Genomic DNA, 19,566 nt, shown 5'->3' with positions numbered 1-19,566 from the left:
AAAAAGGGGGTAAAAAAAGACAGTCCACCCAGGACTCATTCATCAACATTGAAGAACCTACATCATCAGTCACAGTCCTTATTAGGAAATGTGTTGATGATGATGTGCCCACAATAAAAATCCCTACAGGTCTAAACCAAAAACCCTGGATGAACGGAGATATTCCATACTGTAGCATTCGATGTCAGCAGAACGAACATGATGACCTGGTGGTGTGCAATGCCTAGCAGGTACGAGCTCCAAAAATAAATTAGGATACAAAAAGACAAGACTGAAACTTTAATTGATGTCCGACAACTCAAACTTGCGTCGCGTGGCAAGGACTTCAGACTATCACAGACTGAAAAAGGCAATCCTGCTGTGCGATGCCCACCAAAACCTCCCTCTCAGACGAGCTTAACTTATTCTATGTTCGCTCCGAGGTAGACAATACCAAGTCATCAAGGAGAACTCTTGCTGCTCTGAATGACCAGGTGCTTCAAAGGATTTGATTGTTGACTTCTGGAAGCAGAGGATGGAACATACCCTGATCCACATCACTGCGGACTCGTCATGGACCAACATGACAACAGCGTCTCTACTTCCTAAGGTGGCTGATGAAATTTGGCATGCTGCCTCCTCTCTAAATACTACTACTGCACCACCGTCCTGAGGGGATGCATCATGGCCTGGAATGGCAATTCCTCCGTCCACAACTGCAAGGCACTCCAGCGGGTTGTGAAGTACATCACTGGGACCGTGCCCTCACCCATCCAGGACATCTGCCTGAGGAAGGCATGCAGCATTATCAAGGACCCCACACAAATCAACCACAAATTCTTCTCTCCCTTATCGTCGGGCAGACCTATATTGGTGCATGCAATCTGATTCCAACTGGCTTAGAGACCGTTTCTTTCTACAATCCATCAGACTACTGACTACAGATATTTTGCACATGTTATTGCAGGTGCAGCAAAATGTGCATGTTACAAAACAATTAACACAAATCCCCAAAAATGTTAATAAAGCAATTAAGAAATATCAGAATGAGCAATGTCAGGGTAAACAAAAATATGAATGAAAAATAAATATATATACAGTATATATATATACACTGAGTATACAAAACATTACATAGACTGACCAGGTGAATCCAGGTGGAAGCTTTGATCCCTTATTGATGTCCCTTGTAAAATCCACTTCAATCAGTGTACATGAAGGGTAGGTGATTGGTTAAACAAGGATTTTTAAGCCTTGAGACAATTGAGACATGGATCAGCAGGACTCTGTGCAGTAAAAGGGTCCAGGCCAATTTTCAAAATATGTACAGTAGCCCCCCAAAACTTGTCTGATGGACTTCTTCAGCTGACAGTCCGGTGTGCTCTGGACAGCTAGCGAGCCGCGGATTGCAGGCTAGCAGATGGGCATTCAGGGGACGTCGCGACGGGGGAGCCAGTTGAAACCCCCTCGGGCGGAATACGTCAGTTGTCCAGTCGTGATGGATCGGCAGGGCTCCATATCGGCAATTAAAGGGGTCCAGGCCAATTGGCAAAATAGGTATTGTAGCTTAAGGAGTGGCTGATTGACCTCTTCAGCTAGCTGGGAGATGGGCCTAGCATAGGCTAGCTCCAGGCTAATTGGTGGTTGCTTCGGGACAGAGACGTTAGCCAGGAGAAGCCAATCGGATAGCAGCTAGCTAGCTACGATGACATAGTTGAAAAGGTTCAGAGCTTGAGGTAGGAATCCAGAGTGTGTTGTTTGAAAAGGTACTGTATGAAGCCAAAGTTGGCAATTTAATGCCACCTACAGTTATGCAGTGTTTGCTCAAGAGTATAATTAATTGGCTGATCCCTCCTGATTACTCGGATTGAATAATGGGGAGCGTTAGCCAGGATGCAACCTTATGGAAGGTTCAGATAAAAATATGCTATATTGAACAAATATGTCTCCCCGACATGGAGATTATTAAGGAAATACGTTGTCTCTATTCATGAAATGTATATCTGCAATGCTCAAAGGTTTTGCGACTGAACGTGGCCGTGTAATTCTTCCTTAATGATGCAGCTCCACCTAGATGGCTACTTTGCTGGAAGCCCTCAGTGGCAATGTTCATGCCTACATGGATTCCATCCATATAGAGTCCTCTATCTAACTCCATGAGACTGACTGAATAGCCAGGTTTTGACCGGCAAACGCTGGCCCCTAATTTGAATGAGGTGCACCTGGAGACAAATAGATACACCTGGGTAAATTAAGACATGTCACATAACATAAATACCGGGTGTATTGGATCTTGTTATCATCAGTTGCATTTTCTCTGTCAGTACCACTCCTGTACCTGGCATCATGTGCATTTTGAGACTGACGGTGGTCACATGTGAGTATACAAAATCTGTATCTGATGCAGATTAGAATTTAAATATATATTACAATGTTTGTATTTGTGAGTAAAAAGAAGTACATGTAGTATGATTTGAGGGACATTCAGTTCCTTTTGGGCAAAAAGGTATTCAAAGCATGGAATATGAGACCAAATGCTGAACTTGACTATAATACACTTAGTATAACTGAAATACACAAGTATGGAGACCAATGCTGAGTTTTAGCTTCATGGTCCAAGTGCATATGATGTTGAATGTTGCTGAACTAGCTGTGTGATGTTGTTTCAGTGCTGGCTACAGCTTGCTGCACACTAACAGATGGAGGTACTGTATGTAATAATGATACTACGTAACCAAGTTAATGTGAGTGGTGTGTAATTCCTGTTTATTTGTCCTGGCAGCAATCAGCATCACGTGTGAAGGCTCTGATGCTTTACTGCAATGTGGTAAGCTGAACAGTATACTCACCGACCACCTATGATCGTTTATACTGTAGATTAGCGTCACTAGCCCACATCATAGAGACCCATACTTGGCTCTCCTTCGTGCCTCACTGTTCTCCATCTCCCTCAGATGGAGGTAAGATCCATATCAAGCGTGCGAACTACGGTCGTCGTCAACACGATGTGTGTTCTATTGGGCGCCCTGATCACCAACTCACCGACACCAACTGCCTCAGCCAATCCTCCACCAGCAAGATGGCAGAAAGGTACTAGAACCTGTAACTCCTTGGCTGTAGTGTAAACAACCACCAGCAAGATGGCTGGAACTTGTTGTGTTTACCTGTATGAACTCATGACCTCAACCTGTCTTTGAAACACACAGATGCGGTGGGAAGAGCGAGTGTATTGTCCCTGCATCCAATTTCGTTTTTGGAGACCCCTGTGTCGGGACTTATAAGTACCTGGACACCAAATACTCCTGTGTCCAACAGCATGAAACAAGTCAGTCTCTGAATGTGTGCTAATAATATTTAGTGGTGGGCACCGATATTTGGATTCGATTTATTGTCGGTATGACGTTGGGATACTGTTTAATAATCCTACCCACTTTTAATCTTGTAAAAAAGTAAGCTCAGCTGATTGCTAGAAAAGGAATTTAATGGGTTGGTTCCCCTATGGTACCAACTTGTTTGCTTTTGTTTCTCCAAGTGTAAACCACCCTCACCTGCTAACTAACCCTAGCAAGCTGTGGATATGCAGCTTGTTTAGTTTGAGTAGCCTATAGGGAGGTCAGAGACCTGGCAGTGTGGTGCCAAGATGCCAAAGGAACTGGTAGTGGACTACAGGAAACTGAGGGCTGAGCCCTTCCCTGCCAGGAGGCTGAAAGGATTGGTATCAGCCCTCCGATCCTGAATTCTACACCATTGAAAGCTTCTTGACTGGCTGCATCACCACTAGGTATGGCATCTGACCACAAGGTTCTACAGAGGGTATCGCTTACGGCCCAGTACGTCGGAGGCCGCGCTCCCTGCATCAGGATTTCGACACCACGTGTGTCAGCAGGCCCTACATTGTCAATAACTCGCGCAACCCAAGTTATACTGGTCTCTGTTACTCCATAACAAATGGTACGGATGTACCAAGTCTGGAACCAACAGGACCCTGAACGGCTTCTACTTCCACCAAGCCATAACTGCTGAGTTACTACCCGACTCTCTGCATTGACCCTTCTTGCAGTAACTTTTGACTTGTCTCATATGCTGCTGCTGTTCCTTTAAATTGACATATCTAGCTCAATTAGCCAGCAAGAACATGGAAGGGTTAATCTGGTTTACCATGTTTCAGTGAACGGTAACTTGCTAGCGCAACTCCCACAGTTTTGTAGGGTTTATAGCCAATCTGACAGCTGGCACAAACTGCGTAGAAATACAGATTAGGTGTAGCAGGTCAACTTTATTTTTTCACCAGTTTAGGTCTAGCCAGCCAGTTTGCTTAACATGTTAGCATTTTGAGAACTGCTCATAAGGAAGTGAAACTAAAAGGTAACGGTGGAAGATGACGCGCCTAACTTTTTGTACTTTGGTTCATGCTAACGAGTTTATAATGACTTTTAAAAAATGCACCTGAAATCAACATTCCCTTTTAGTGCCCATCACTAACACTTCACCAGGCTAATGTATGTCTTAATGTGTCTGGCCAGTGGTGTAACTCCTGTGTTGTCTTTGCAGTAAGCAGCATCATATGTGAAGGCTCTGATTCTCAACTACTATGTGGTAAGCTGGTCAACACTACCGTACAGTTTAATCATGTGGCGCCGTGTATATTAGTCATTAGCCCACACCAACACCCAGGTTTGTCCTTTCTCTTCCTCAGATCGAGGTGAGATCCGTATTCAGCGTGCCAACTATGGTCGTCGTCAACACGATGTGTGTTCCATTGGGCGCCCACATAAACAACTCAAAAACACCAACTGCCTCAGCCAATCCACCACCAGCATAATGGCAGAAAGGTACGAAACCTTCAGTGTGCATTTAGCTGTAGGAAGTCATTGGCTGTGGTGTTAACCTCTACCTGTTGACACACAGGTGTGATGGAAAGCGCCAGTGTATCGTCAAGGTATCCAACTCTGTGTTCGGTGACCCCTGTGTCGGAACCTATAAGTACTTGGATGTGGCTTACACCTGTGACTGAATGTGAGTTTTGTATATGTGCACATGACTGGGAACTAGAATTTGTATTTTATTTTACCTTTATCTAACTAGACAAGTCAGTTAAGAACAAATTCTTATTTTCAATGACAACCCACTGTTCAGTGGCAGAACGACAGATTGGTACATTGTCAGCTCGTGATTTGTACTTGCAACCTTTCGGTTACTAGTCCAACTCTCTAACCACTAGACTACCCTGCTGACGATTTGTCTTTCAGGATATCTTCCTGGGGAGCCTGAAGATGTACAAGGCTTCAGGGATATCTTCATCAGGTTGTGCTGTTTTCCTCCAACCTCCAAATCAACTTCAATGACCATTGTAAACCTGTGTAGATTGTTTAAGAAATGCTTCAACACCATTTCTGAACTGTGGTTGTTGGTCTGAATTAAATGAAGCGGCAGGAAGACGATACTAGTTGCCTCTTGTACATTAATAAATGTCACACCAATATTACTGAACATGTGTCCTTTATTCTCTCTTACAAGCTTTTCACCGGACTCATTTGTACCTGGGGCTAACGTGCCTTTGTCTTGATGTCTAATCTGTGCCCACCTTTAGGCAGTTGTAGGCAAGTTAAATACTCATTGTGATCACTTTCCTGACCACCTCAGGCGGTATGATCTGGATGGTCAAACTATTTTTAAATCAATTGTACCCGGGTCTCAACTCACTGACAGGTAGTACTTATGACATCAGCAGCCTTAATGGTCCTAATTTGTATGCATCACCAGCTAATCTGGTCACAAAGCAGGCTGGGTAAGACATTTTTATACAATGTGTAGTCCTTACAAACCTTGATTGCTAAGTGGTAGGCTCCTGATTCCAAGAACACAGGATGAGATGTTACTATCCTTTGGTGCAAGCACTTCCAAGAGTTCATGAACAGTGAGCCTGGTGAAATTTGGGGAGCGCACCGTCAGTGTACCTTTGGTTCCTAGCGTGTTACGGCCTTTCGCACTATGCACCCTCCCCAATGGCGGCCAGCGACAGAATGATCAATCCTACGCTTGCGTCCCCATTCCCAATTAGTCATAGGAGTTGCCTTGTTGTTAGCCAACATCCCATGGGACTATGCATGGCAGGGGTGTCCCCCACAATGACCCACAATGTCATGTCTGAGGGCTGCTGTTGCCTCCTGGACTGCTTTTCCTGGCCTCCATTTGCGCCCAGTTGCCAAGGTCGGCGTGTTGATGCTCACTACTGGGTCTCGAGATTCATTCAGTGTCATCTGGAGCCTGGTTTTTTGCACACTTGAATTCCTCTGATAGACTTGAGGGGCAGCTTGAGGACACCATCTCCATAGAGGCCTATGGTGGTAAGGCATCGTGGAACTCCGAGCCACTTTAAGTAGCCTGTGACTCCTCTTTCCATCTTCTCCACTGTTGAGATTGGCACCTCATACTCTGCTAGGGGCCACAACACCCGTTGTAGGAGACCAAACTGCAGACACCAGGCCTTTAACTTTCCAGGTAGCTGGGTGTTGTCGATGTACTGTAGGCTACTAATGTCTTTGCACAGCTGTTGCACCTGGTCTTTGTCCTTCAGGCTTGCATCATAACACATTCCAAGGCTTTTTAGCGGCTGCTCAGACACTGTTGGGAGTTGGTCATCTCCGATGAATTTCAGGTCAGAGAGTTCTCCCTTCACAATTGAGATGCTGCGTGACTTGGATGGTTTAATCTTCATACGGGCCCAGCTGATGTTCTTCAAGTTTTCTGAGCATTCTCCTGGTGCATGGGACTGGTGGTCAATGTTGTAATGTAGGCTCTGAGTGGCGGGAGGCGGAAACCAGTCGACTCACTGTCCACCAGCAACCCATTTTGAGGATCTGATAACCTCCATTGCCATTATGAATGCCAACGGAGAAATGGTACATCCCGCCATTATACCTACATTCAGGCACTGCCATGAGGTTGTGTAGCAGAACTGCAGATCCTGGAAGTGGGACTTCACCAGGGTTGTGATGGTGTCCGGTATGTTGAAAAATCTGAAGGCAGACCACAGGAGTTCATGGGGCACAGAGCCAAATGCATTGGCGAGGTCGAGGAAGACTACATGGAGGTCCCTTTTCTCCACCTTGGCCATTTGGATCTGGTGCCAGATCATGTTGGAATGTTCCAAGCAGCCAGAGAACCCAGATATTCCTGCCTTCTGTACAGATGTATCGACGTACGCATTTCTTTGCGGGTACTCGGCCATCCTCTGGGCAATGACCCTAAAGAAGATTTTACCCTCGACATTCAGTAAGGAGATTGGGCGGAATTGGCTGATGTTTACTGCATCCTTCTCCTTAGGGATCAAGACCCCGCCTACCCTATGCCACACTTTGGGTATTATCTTATTTTGCCAAGCTGTTCTCATAAGCCTCCAGAGGAACCTCAGGACGTCTGGTGCGTTCTTATACACTTTGTACGGGACTCCATTTGGCCCCGGGGCTGATGCTGTTCTTGCCTGTCGAACTGTGTTTTCCACCTCTTTCCATGTCGGAGGGCTGGTCTCAATATGATGTTCCGGGGGTTCAATGGGTGGGATATCTGATGGGATGGCCAGATGTTCATGTCGCTTTGAGTCAAAGTTTGTGCTCCTCTAGGTCTTTCTTTGTTGTTTTTAGAGCTCCACTTTTTTCTTTCGTGAAGAGACTTTTAAGGAACTTGGAGGGATCTTTATAGAATCGAGTTCTAGTTTGTTCTTTCTTCCTTCTGCGTTTCTGTAGGTTCTCTGCTCTACGAAGGGATGCCAACCGGGTTTTGATGTCAGCCTGAAGTGCCTCTATGCCCTCCTTTTCCACTTCCGAGGCCTTCTTCCACTGTTTCTTAAGCTGTCTCCTTTCTTGAACGAGGCGCTTGATTTCTTGTTGCCTCCTGGAAACTGGTGGGGTTGGAACCTTTCTCCTGCCTTTTGCCTCTTGCACTCCAAAGCTTTCTGCCCCGTACTCATAGATGTCCCCCATCCTCTCCAACTTCTTCTCCACTGTGCCTCGAAGTTTCGAGGGTCAAGATAAAGTCAGTATTCACTGTTTCCCACAACTTCTTGTTACTGGCGCCAGGCCACTTCACATACGGTCTGTGCCCTGGTAGTCTCCTCTCGACTGCAGGTCTGGGAGGCTCGGTGAGTTCCACTCCTGTTGTTGGTTCCACCTCAGTTGTTACTTCGGTGCTTGAGTTTACGTCCTCCATGACAGTGGTACTGATGCACTGCAAACTATGGCTTGCGTCCAGTTGCTGTGCATCATTCGACTGATTTGATCGCTTTCGAAGAAAGTAATCAATGCGAGGCCTCTGTCTCTCTTTACCCAACACCCCTTCTTCCCCTGGTGGATCCTCAACCCATGGTGTGATGTAACTTTCCTCCAACTACAGACACATACCTGCATCTGTTTGTGGCCCGCTGTTGCAGCGGAACTTGTGACAGTTGCTGTAGTGTTCTCTTGTGCTGTGCTCTCATTACTCGTAGTTGTTTCCGGTCCAGTCGTTACCATGTTGTCAGCCGATGAGTCATCTTCCGCCCCCGCAGACTCTAGGGGTATTCTCGTATGTTGACTTTCTGTAGCTAAAGCGGGTGTTTCCAACATGCATGGGAAGCTACCCCATGACTGTCCCAGTGGGGTCTATTCCCTCCTGTCAGCCGTCTCTCCGTGCCGCCACAAGGACTTTCCCCTGTTGTCAGCTGATCTTTCTCAGCAGTCACTGGACAAGTCCAGATATTCAGATTCCAAGAACACAGGATGGGATATTACTATCCTTTGTGCAAGCACTTCCAAGAGTTCATGAACAGTGAGCCTGGTGAAATGTGGGGAGTGCATCGTCAGTAGTGTACCTTTGGTTCCTAGGGTGTTTCGGCGTTTCACACTATAAACCCTCCCCAAAGGCGGCCAGTGACAGGGTGATCAATCCTACGCTTGCGTCCCATTCCCAGTTAGTCATAGGAGTTGCCTTCCTGAACTGAATGTTACCGTGACGTGTAAATTCAGCCAGAGATGATTTCATCTCGTAATAAACTTACTTACTAACAGCCTCTTATCCAGAGACACAAAGGGTCAAGGGCACATCGACAGATCTCCCACAATATCAAATGGGGACCTGACCGATACAGCCCTCTAAGAGCTGCCCCTCATACATCAGATTCCACCCTGAGGAGAAATACATTTAATTCCAATTCCCTGCCCCATGCACCACCAATGAACAAGAAACATCCAGGCCAATGTAACAGCAAGGCCAACGATGTATGGAATTATGTCCATCTATGAGCATTTTAATGTGTATGCATTTGTACAAACACCTGCATGGCATTAGCCTCAACTATATCAACAAAGCCCCTCAGTGTCATTCAAATGTATTTGTTTAATTTGGAGTTTATTTTACATCTGTCATTCTATCCTTTGCCCAGCAACTCCACTCCCCCTTATCTCCAATTCCACATCCCAAACCTCAGCTTCCCTTAGCCCATCCCACCTGTCTCTGCTGGCCACACACTTTGGATTTCTACGCAGCATATATATTTCAACTATGCTGTGATTAACATACAATTTCTATTGAATAGACTACAGATTGAGTTGAGAAACAGATCTCCAATAGTACTATATATAGGGTCAATTTTAGATCAATGTTTTGCATTTTCAACCATTCCTGAGAAGCTACTTGAGGGTAATACTAAAAGAAATGGTCAATTGATTCTGTATTCTCACAAATCTGCATTAGCTGAAAAGCACAAGTCTTGAATACACCCTGTACCATGGAATCGGTTAAATCAAATAGATCTTCCCAACTATTTTGCAATCTAAATGACACTGATATCAACATCCTGGTCCTCAAATGAAACTGGTATACATTCCTATTTATGATATTTTTATTCCTCCAAGTTCTGATCATTTATATTTGGCAGACAGACCACTTCCCTACCTCCTTCTGCTGCCACAAGCCTCCATTTTTGGGGTAATGCTGTAGTCAATTGGTTATAATCTTGGACTGAGCAGACCTTTCCAGATAATTCTGATAACTCCATGAAAGACAACTCAACCGTTCCAATTTACAATATAATTTAAAAACAAAATAGCCTTTTCAAACTGGTTTCCCATAAATACAGGTCTTTCATCACCCAGCACATTTATATTCAGCCATAATATTTGTTCTATCTTTTCAGGGGGATGAATTTGAAATTGTAGCCAGCTCTACAATTCTTGTTTGAGAAAGAGAGAGACTTTGAAAAAGGTATCATTTGCAGTCAATCAAAAATGAGACAATGAAATCTGTACACAGGCAAAAGGCTATTTAAACAGTGGATTAGCTTTTCTTAGTAGTTTACTTGAGAACCATTTAGGGTTCAAATACAACTTTTGAATAAGTGAAGATTCAAGAGATGTTTAGTGCTTTTATATTTAATAATCTCACAACACTCAAATCATATTCCTTATATAGCCAGGGTAGCCTAGTGGTTAGAGTGTTGGACTAGTAACTGAAAGGTTGCAAGTTCAAATCCCTGAGCTGACAATCTGTCGTTCTGCCCCTGAACAGGCAGTTAACCCACTGTTCCTAGGCCGTCATTGAAAATAAGAATTTGTTCTTAACTGACTTGCCTAGTTAAATAAAGGTAAAATAAAAAATCCCACTGTTGGTTTGCTTCTGAAGCTTAGCTAAGCAGAGTTGGTCCTGGTAAGTCCCTGGATGGGAGAACAGATGCTTCTGGAAGTGGTGTTGGAGGGTCAGTAGGAGGCACCCTTTCCTCTTGTCTAAAACATATCCTAATGACCAAAGGCCGTCTTTTGGATGTGACGTTAAATGGGTGTCCTGACTCTCTGTGGTCACTAAAGATCCCATGGCACTGATCGCAAGAGTAGGGGTGTTAACCACAATGTCCTGGCTAAATTCCCAATCTGTCCTTCATACCATCATGGCCACTTAATCATCCCTGTTTTATAATTGGCTCACTCATCCCCCCTCTTCTACCCTGTAACTATTCCCCAGGTTGTTGCTGTAAATGAGTATGGGTTCTCAGACAACTTACCTATTTAAATAAAAATATACAAATGTATAAATATAGATATTCACACTGTATCTTGTCTGGTTTAGAATCCCAGATAAAGCTAAGTATGTTTTGCTCATACGATTTGAAAAACAAATCATCAGGAGTAGGCAGCGCCATAAGTAAGTGAGTAAACTGAGATATGACTAAGGAGTTAATCAGGGAAAATGTTCCGTGAATAGACAAGTATTACCTCTACATGGTTGCAGGATCTTGTCTGTTTTCTAATGAAATTCATTGTGTAGGACTCATTTAATAATATATATATTTTAATGAATACCAAGCATTTCTGCTTCACCGTCAGCCCATTTTTTAAATATGAACTGCATAGTAATGTAAAAGTTGTATTTTTTTAAAGATCCAATACGTAATATTGTACACATAATTAGGTTTGAGTCCAGAAAAGTTAGCTAGATCTTCAATGAGACATTGCAGGGATCTAGCTAGCAGATTAAATATAAAACTTGAGTCATCGGCATACATGGACACCTTTGTTTTTAAGCCTTGGATTTATAATCCTCTAATGTTGTTATTTGAAATGAATTAATAGCTAGCATTTCGAGAGCCATAATGAATAGATATGGTGACAGCGGACCCCCCTGTTTAACTCTTCTTGACAATTCAAAACTCTCTGAGAAGTAGCTGCTATTTACTATTATACACCTGGGGTTGCTATACAGTACTTTTACCCATTTCTAAGAGAATCACTGAAATTGTAAACATCCAGACATTTTATGAATACATTTGTAGTACGTAATTGCCTGTGGACCCTGCCACATATACGTCTCTTGTCTGGGCCATTGAATTGGAGAAAAAGGGGGTAAAAAAAGACAGTCCACCCAGGACTCATTCATCAACATTGAAGAACCTACATCATCAGTCACAGTCCTTATTAGGAAATGTGTTGATGATGATGTGCCCACAATAAAAATCCCTACAGGTCTAAACCAAAAACCCTGGATGAACGGAGATATTCCATACTGTAGCATTCGATGTCAGCAGAACGAACATGATGACCTGGTGGTGTGCAATGCCTAGCAGGTACGAGCTCCAAAAATAAATTAGGATACAAAAAGACAAGACTGAAACTTTAATTGATGTCCGACAACTCAAACTTGCGTCGCGTGGCAAGGACTTCAGACTATCACAGACTGAAAAAGGCAATCCTGCTGTGCGATGCCCACCAAAACCTCCCTCTCAGACGAGCTTAACTTATTCTATGTTCGCTCCGAGGTAGACAATACCAAGTCATCAAGGAGAACTCTTGCTGCTCTGAATGACCAGGTGCTTCAAAGGATTTGATTGTTGACTTCTGGAAGCAGAGGATGGAACATACCCTGATCCACATCACTGCGGACTCGTCATGGACCAACATGACAACAGCGTCTCTACTTCCTAAGGTGGCTGATGAAATTTGGCATGCTGCCTCCTCTCTAAATACTACTACTGCACCACCGTCCTGAGGGGATGCATCATGGCCTGGAATGGCAATTCCTCCGTCCACAACTGCAAGGCACTCCAGCGGGTTGTGAAGTACATCACTGGGACCGTGCCCTCACCCATCCAGGACATCTGCCTGAGGAAGGCATGCAGCATTATCAAGGACCCCACACAAATCAACCACAAACTCTTCTCTCCCTTATCGTCGGGCAGACCACATTGGTGTATGCAATCTGATTCCAACTGGCTTAGAGACCGTTTCTTTCTACAATCCATCAGACTACTGACTACAGATATTTTGCACATGTTATTGCAGGTGCAGCAAAATGTGCATGTTACAAGCTTTAGTTAAAGTGCAGTAATACCTAACATTACAAAACAATTAACACAAATCCCCAAAAATGTTAATAAAGCAATTAAGAAATATCAGAATGAGCAATGTCAGGGTAAACAAAAATATGAATAAAAAATAAATATATATACAGTATATATACACTGAGTATACAAAACATTACATAGACTGACCAGGTGAATCCAGGTGGAAGCTTTGATCCCTTATTGATGTCCCTTGTAAAATCCACTTCAATCAGTGTACATGAAGGGTAGGTGATTGGTTAAACAAGGATTTTTAAGCCTTGAGACAATTGAGACATGGATCAGCAGGACTCTGTGCAGTAAAAGGGTCCAGGCCAATTTTCAAAATATGTACAGTAGCCCCCCAAAACTTGTCTGATGGACTTCTTCAGCTGACAGTCCGGTGTGCTCTGGACAGCTAGCGAGCCGCGGATTGCAGGCTAGCAGATGGGCATTCAGGGGACGTCGCGACGGGGGAGCCAGTTGAAACCCCCTCGGGCGGAATACGTCAGTTGTCCAGTCGTGATGGATCGGCAGGGCTCCATATCGGCAATTAAAGGGGTCCAGGCCAATTGGCAAAATAGGTATTGTAGCTTAAGGAGTGGCTGATTGACCTCTTCAGCTAGCTGGGAGATGGGCCTAGCATAGGCTAGCTCCAGGCTAATTGGTGGTTGCTTCGGGACAGAGACGTTAGCCAGGAGAAGCCAATCGGATAGCAGCTAGCTAGCTACGATGACATAGTTGAAAAGGTTCAGAGCTTGAGGTAGGAATCCAGAGATATGGAGAAAAAGAAGCCCGATTAGCTCTGGTTTGAGTCGGGCTGTGCAGACTGGCGAGAGATGTCCTTGGCTAAAGGTAGCTGATGACCACTAGCAGTGGCAAGCTGACTACTAGCTAGTAGCTAGTTAGCTGGCTAGCTTCTGTTAGGGGTTCCGGATCAAATGTAAAGAAAATAGCAGAATCATACCACATCACCAAGCTTGGACAATTGGTCTCAACCCCGCCCTTTGCAGCTGGGCAGACATACTGACCTCGGGTGTGAAGGTAGGCAACAACACCTTCGCAACGCTGATCCTCAAGACTGTGGAACAAAAAGGGTGTGTGCTCAACCTCCTCTTGTACTCCCTGTTCACCCATGACTGAGTGGCAACTCAATCATCAAGTTTGCTGACAACAGTGGTAGGCCTGATATCCAACAACGACAAGACGGCATACAGGGAGGATGTGAGGACCCTGACGGAATGGTGCCAGGAAAATAACCTCTCCCTCAATGTCAACAAAACAATGGAGATGATTGTGGATTACAGTAGACAGCAGAGAGAGCTAGTCCCCATCAAATTCTACAGGGTCGCACTGGAGAGGACGAAAAGCTTCAAGTTACTCGGCGTGCACATCACAATCAACCTGAAATTATGCATTCACAGAGACAATGTGATGAAGGCGCAACAGCGCCTACTCAACATCAGGAGGCTGAAGAAAGTTGGCTTGTCCTGTAAGAGCCTCATGAACTTCTACAGGTGCACCATTGAGAGGTTGCTGTAGGGCTGTGTCAACGCCTAGTACGGCAATTGCAACCAAAGGGCTCCCCAAATGGTGGTGCGGTCAGCCCAACGCATCACCGGGAGCACACTGCCTGCCCTCCAGGACACCTACAGCGCTCGGTGTCACAGATAGGCCAAGAAGATCATCAAGGACCTCAGCCACTCGAGCCATGGCCTGTTCACCCTGCTACCATCCAGAAGGAGGTGATAGTACAGGAGCATCAAAGCTGTGACCAAGAGATAGAAGTTTCTTACTCCAGTCCATCGAACGTTAAAATCGTCTCCTCTAGCCGACCTCCTCCAAGCACCCTGCCCAAACTTAGTCACTAATAAAAGCAGGGTACAGGGTTGATACCACTTGGTACTCTACCCTGTACCATAGAGACTGCTGCCATATGTACATAGTCATTCAACACGGTTCACTTTAATAATGTTTACAATAGAGTACCTGTACTGGGTTCTGTGGTCACCAAACTGCCTTCAAGCGCAGCGGTCTCCCTTCACAGGAGTGGCAACTGGGAACATATAAATGCACAAAATGACTAGGACCAGCCTTTCTGGTCCATGGCGGTGAAGCCTGATAAGTGCAACACCCAAAGGGCTGCAACGTTGACGGGCAAGGCACCTGTCCAGCAGCCCTGAGAATGGACGGTTGAGAGGAAGAGGACGGACACACACTCAGCCACCAGAACAACACATCGTAGGGATCGGACCATAGAGAATGATAGTCACAGTATATCATCTTTATATGTGTCCCATTATGGAGTACGTGAGCGCAAGGGCAGCTCCATTCAAATCAAATAACAAATGTAATTACATGTTATTAAAGTAGTCCATTGTCTTCTATAATTTCTATGAGTTGGTAAACAAATTTGAAGGCTGCACACCATCACAGAGTGTGTTGTTTTAAAAGGTACTGTATGAAGCCAAAGTTGGCAATTTAATGCCACCTACAGTTATGCAGTGTTTGCTCAAGAGTATAATTAATTGGCTGATCCCTCCTGATTACTCGGATTGAATAATGGGGAGCGTTAGCCAGGATGCAACCTTATGGAAGGTTCAGATAAAAATATGCTATATTGAACAAATATGTCTCCCCGACATGGAGATTATTAAGGAAATACGTTGTCTCTATTCATGAAATGTATATCTGCAATGCTCAAAGGTTTTGCGACTGAACGTGGCCGTGTAATTCTTCCTTAATGATGCAGCTCCACCTAGATGGCTACTTTGCTGGAAGCCCTCAGTGGCAATGTTCATGCCTACATGGATTCCATCCATATAGAGTCCTCTATCTAACTCCATGAGACTGACTCAATAGCCAGGTTTTGACCGGCAAACGCTGGCCCCTAATTTGAATGAGGTGCACCTGGAGACAAATAGATACACCTGGGTAAATTAAGACATGTCACATAACATAAATACCGGGTGTATTGGATCTTGTTATCATCAGTTGCATTTTCTCTGTCAGTACCACTCCTGTACCTGGCATCATGTGCATTTTGAGACTGACGGTGGTCACATGTGAGTATACAAAATCTGTATCTGATGCAGATTAGAATTTAAATATATATTACAATGTTTGTATTTGTGAGTAAAAAGAAGTACATGTAGTATGATTTGAGGGACATTCAGTTCCTTTTGGGCAAAAAGGTATTCAAAGCATGGAATATGAGACCAAATGCTGAACTTGACTATAATACACTTAGTATAACTGAAATACACAAGTATGGAGACCAATGCTGAGTTTTAGCTTCATGGTCCAAGTGCATATGATGTTGAATGTTGCTGAACTAGCTGTGTGATGTTGTTTCAGTGCTGGCTACAGCTTGCTGCACACTAACAGATGGAGGTACTGTATGTAATAATGATACTATGTAACCAAGTTAATGTGAGTGGTGTGTAATTCCTGTTTATTTGTCCTGGCAGCAATCAGCATCACGTGTGAAGGCTCTGATGCTTTACTGCAATGTGGTAAGCTGAACAGTATACTCACCGACCACCTATGATCGTTTATACTGTAGATTAGCGTCACTAGCCCACATCATAGAGACCCATACTTGGCTCTCCTTCGTGCCTCACTGTTCTCCATCTCCCTCAGATGGAGGTAAGATCCATATCAAGCGTGCGAACTACGGTCGTCGTCAACACGATGTGTGTTCTATTGGGCGCCCTGATCACCAACTCACCGACACCAACTGCCTCAGCCAATCCTCCACCAGCAAGATGGCAGAAAGGTACTAGAACCTGTAACTCCTTGGCTGTAGTGTAAACAACCACCAGCAAGATGGCTGGAACTTGTTGTGTTTACCTGTATGAACTCATGACCTCAACCTGTCTTTGAAACACACAGATGCGGTGGGAAGAGCGAGTGTATTGTCCCTGCATCCAATTTCGTTTTTGGAGACCCCTGTGTCGGGACTTATAAGTACCTGGACACCAAATACTCCTGTGTCCAACAGCATGAAACAAGTCAGTCTCTGAATGTGTGCTAATAATATTTAGTGGTGGGCACCGATATTTGGATTCGATTTATTGTCGGTATGACTGTGGCATGTTGGGATACTGTTTAATAATCCTACCCACTTTTAATCTTGTAAAAAAGTAAGCTCAGCTGATTGCTAGAAAAGGAATTTAATGGGTTGGTTCCCCTATGGTACCAACTTGTTTGCTTTTGTTTCTCCAAGTGTAAACCACCCTCACCTGCTAACTAACCCTAGCAAGCTGTGGATATGCAGCTTGTTTAGTTTGAGTAGCCTATAGGGAGGTCAGAGACCTGGCAGTGTGGTGCCAAGATGCCAAAGGAACTGGTAGTGGACTACAGGAAACGGAGGGCCGAGCCCTTCCCTGCCAGGAGGCTAAAAGGATTGGTATCAGCCCTCCGATCATGAATTCTACACCATTGAGCGCTTTTTGACTGGCTGCATCACCACTAGGTATGGCATCTGACCACAAGGTGCTACAGAGGGTATCGCGTACGGCCCAGTACATCAGAGGCCGCGCTCCCTGCATCAGGATTTCGACACCACGTGTGTCGGCAGGCCCTACATTGTCATTGACTTGCGCCACCCAAGTTATACTGGTCTCTGCTACCCCATAACAAATGGTACGGATGCACCAAGTCTGGAACCAACAGGACCTTGAACGGCTTCTACTTCCCCAAGCCATAACTGCTGAATGACTACCTGACTATCTGCATTGAACCTTTATGCAGTTACTTTTTTGACTTGTCTCATATGCTGCTGCTGTTCCTTGTTATATTTACATATCTAGCTCAATTAGCCAGCAAGAACATGGAAGGGAAGTGTCTCAAGTTTATTTGATGCTTGTGCACTTAATCAGGTTTACCATATTTCAGTGAACGGTAACTTGCTAGTGCAACTCCCACAGTTTTGTAGGGTTTATAGCCAATCTGACAGCTGGCACAAACTGCGTAGAAATACAGATTAGGTGTAGCAGGTCAACTTTATTTTTTCACCAGTTTAGGTCTAGCCAGCCAGTTTGCTTAACATGTTAGCATTTTGAGAACTGCTCATAAGGAAGTGAAACTAAAAGGTAACGGTGGAAGATGACGCGCCTAACTTTTTGTACTTTGGTTCATGCTAACGAGTTTATAATGACTTTTAAAAAATGCACCTGAAATCAACATTCCCTTTTAGTGCCCATCACTAACACTTCACCAGGCTAATGTATGTCTTAATGTGTCTGGCCAGTGGTGTAACTCCTGTGTTGTCTTTGCAGTAAGCAGCATCATATGTGAAGGCTCTGATTCTCAACTACTATGTGGTAAGCTGGTCAACACTACCGTACAGTTTAATCATGTGGTGCCGTGTATATTAGTCACTAGCCCACACCAACACCCAGGTTTGTCCTTTCTCTTCCTCAGATCGAGGTGAGATCCGTATTCAGCGTGCCAACTATGGTCGTCGTCAACACGATGTGTGTTCCATTGGGCGCCCACATAAACAACTCAAAAACACCAACTGCCACAGCCAATCCACCACCAGCATAATGGCAGAAAGGTACGGAAACCTTCAGCGTGCATTTAGCTGTAGGAAGTCATTGGCTGTGGTGTTAACCTCTACCTGTTGACACACAGGTGTGATGGAAAGCGCCAGTGTATCGTCAAGGTATCCAACTCTGTGTTCGGTGACCCCTGTGTCGGAACCTATAAGTACTTGGATGTGGCTTACACCTGTGACTGAATGTGAGTTTTGTATATGTGCACATGACTGGGAACTAGAATTTGTATTTTATTTTACCTTTATCTAACTAGACAAGTCAGTTAAGAACAAATTCTTATTTTCAATGACAACCCACTGTTCAGTGGCAGAACGACAGATTGGTACATTGTCAGCTCGTGATTTGTACTTGCAACCTTTCGGTTACTAGTCCAACTCTCTAACCACTAGACTACCCTGCTGACGATTTGTCTTTCAGGATATCTTCCTGGGGAGCCTGAAGATGTACAAGGCTTCAGGGATATCTTCATCAGGTTGTGCTGTTTTCCTCCAACCTCCAAATCAACTTCAATGACCATTGTAAACCTGTGTAGATTGTTTAAGAAATGCTTCAACACCATTTCTGAACTGTGGTTGTTGGTCTGAATTAAATGAAGCGGCAGGAAGACGATACTAGTTGCCTCTTGTACATTAATAAATGTCACACCAATATTACTGAACATGTGTCCTTTATTAGGAACAGAGACGTGATATGATTGGCCTACGCAGGGATGGCTTTAGTTATCACAGATGTTTTGCTTGTTCATTGTCAAGCAGTCTGGATCCTCTTGTGAAGCAGGATACGTGTTGATGATATATTGTGAAAAACCTGTTAAGGCTGCTTTTGATTTTTAGAGAACAGTAGGAGAAACGTATAACGCCCCACAAACATTTGACGAATCACATTGGTTGTCATAAAGCGTCACACGGTTGCTAAGCTAATGATCACGCAATGCCTTCTCAAAGTCGAGAAACCTGCCTGTTTTCCTCAAAAGTAGATCATGTCCCTATTCCAGAGCAATACAATATTATCAAACATCTCGGATTACAGTTGCAATTTTGCATGTGTTCACGGAATTCATGCTAAAGTTGGGTTTTTGAGCTGGCGCCCAATTAATTCCCATTCACTCCTTGAAGAGCTCTCCTTGTTCCAGAATAGTCCAGAATGCACTGCGCAGACCATTGACAACGTATGGGCAAC

General features: G+C 44.4%; 1 protein-coding gene across 2 annotated transcripts; it reads left to right on the top strand.

Annotated features, from left to right (window-relative positions):
* The first annotated feature begins 2,219 nt into the window (after positions 1-2,219).
* Positions 2,220-19,042, top strand: stl3 (rhamnose binding lectin STL3). 2 transcript variants are annotated; one of them, XM_036981845.1, is made up of 18 exons: positions 2,220-2,356; positions 2,649-2,684; positions 2,762-2,806; positions 2,934-3,069; positions 3,186-3,304; positions 4,531-4,575; positions 4,676-4,811; positions 4,888-4,990; positions 5,229-5,283; positions 15,784-15,888; positions 16,181-16,216; positions 16,294-16,338; positions 16,466-16,601; positions 16,718-16,836; positions 18,106-18,150; positions 18,251-18,386; positions 18,464-18,571; positions 18,805-19,042. In XM_036981845.1, exons 1-17 carry the CDS (start codon positions 2,326-2,328, stop codon positions 18,567-18,569), a joined length of 1,434 nt encoding a protein of 477 aa, XP_036837740.1. In that variant the 5' UTR covers positions 2,220-2,325; the 3' UTR covers positions 18,570-18,571; positions 18,805-19,042.
* The last annotated feature ends 524 nt before the right edge of the window (positions 19,043-19,566 follow it).

Source organism: Oncorhynchus mykiss, chromosome 7, assembly GCF_013265735.2.
Source record: "Oncorhynchus mykiss isolate Arlee chromosome 7, USDA_OmykA_1.1, whole genome shotgun sequence".
NCBI lineage: Eukaryota > Metazoa > Chordata > Actinopteri > Salmoniformes > Salmonidae > Oncorhynchus > Oncorhynchus mykiss.
Note: the sequence above shows the minus strand (reverse complement) of the source record. Positions and strands in the feature narration are given on the sequence as shown.

Coding starts and splice junctions, on each gene's coding strand:
- stl3 (XM_036981845.1), top strand. CDS start 2,326: ATGTGCATTTTGAGACTGACGGTGGTCACAT. Junction 4,991..5,228: donor ATGTGGCTTACACCTGTGAC/TGAATGTGAGTT, acceptor TTTGTCTTTCAG/GATATCTTCCTGGGGAGCCT. Junction 16,837..18,105: donor TGTCCAACAGCATGAAACAA/GTCAGTCTCTGA, acceptor TTGTCTTTGCAG/TAAGCAGCATCATATGTGAA.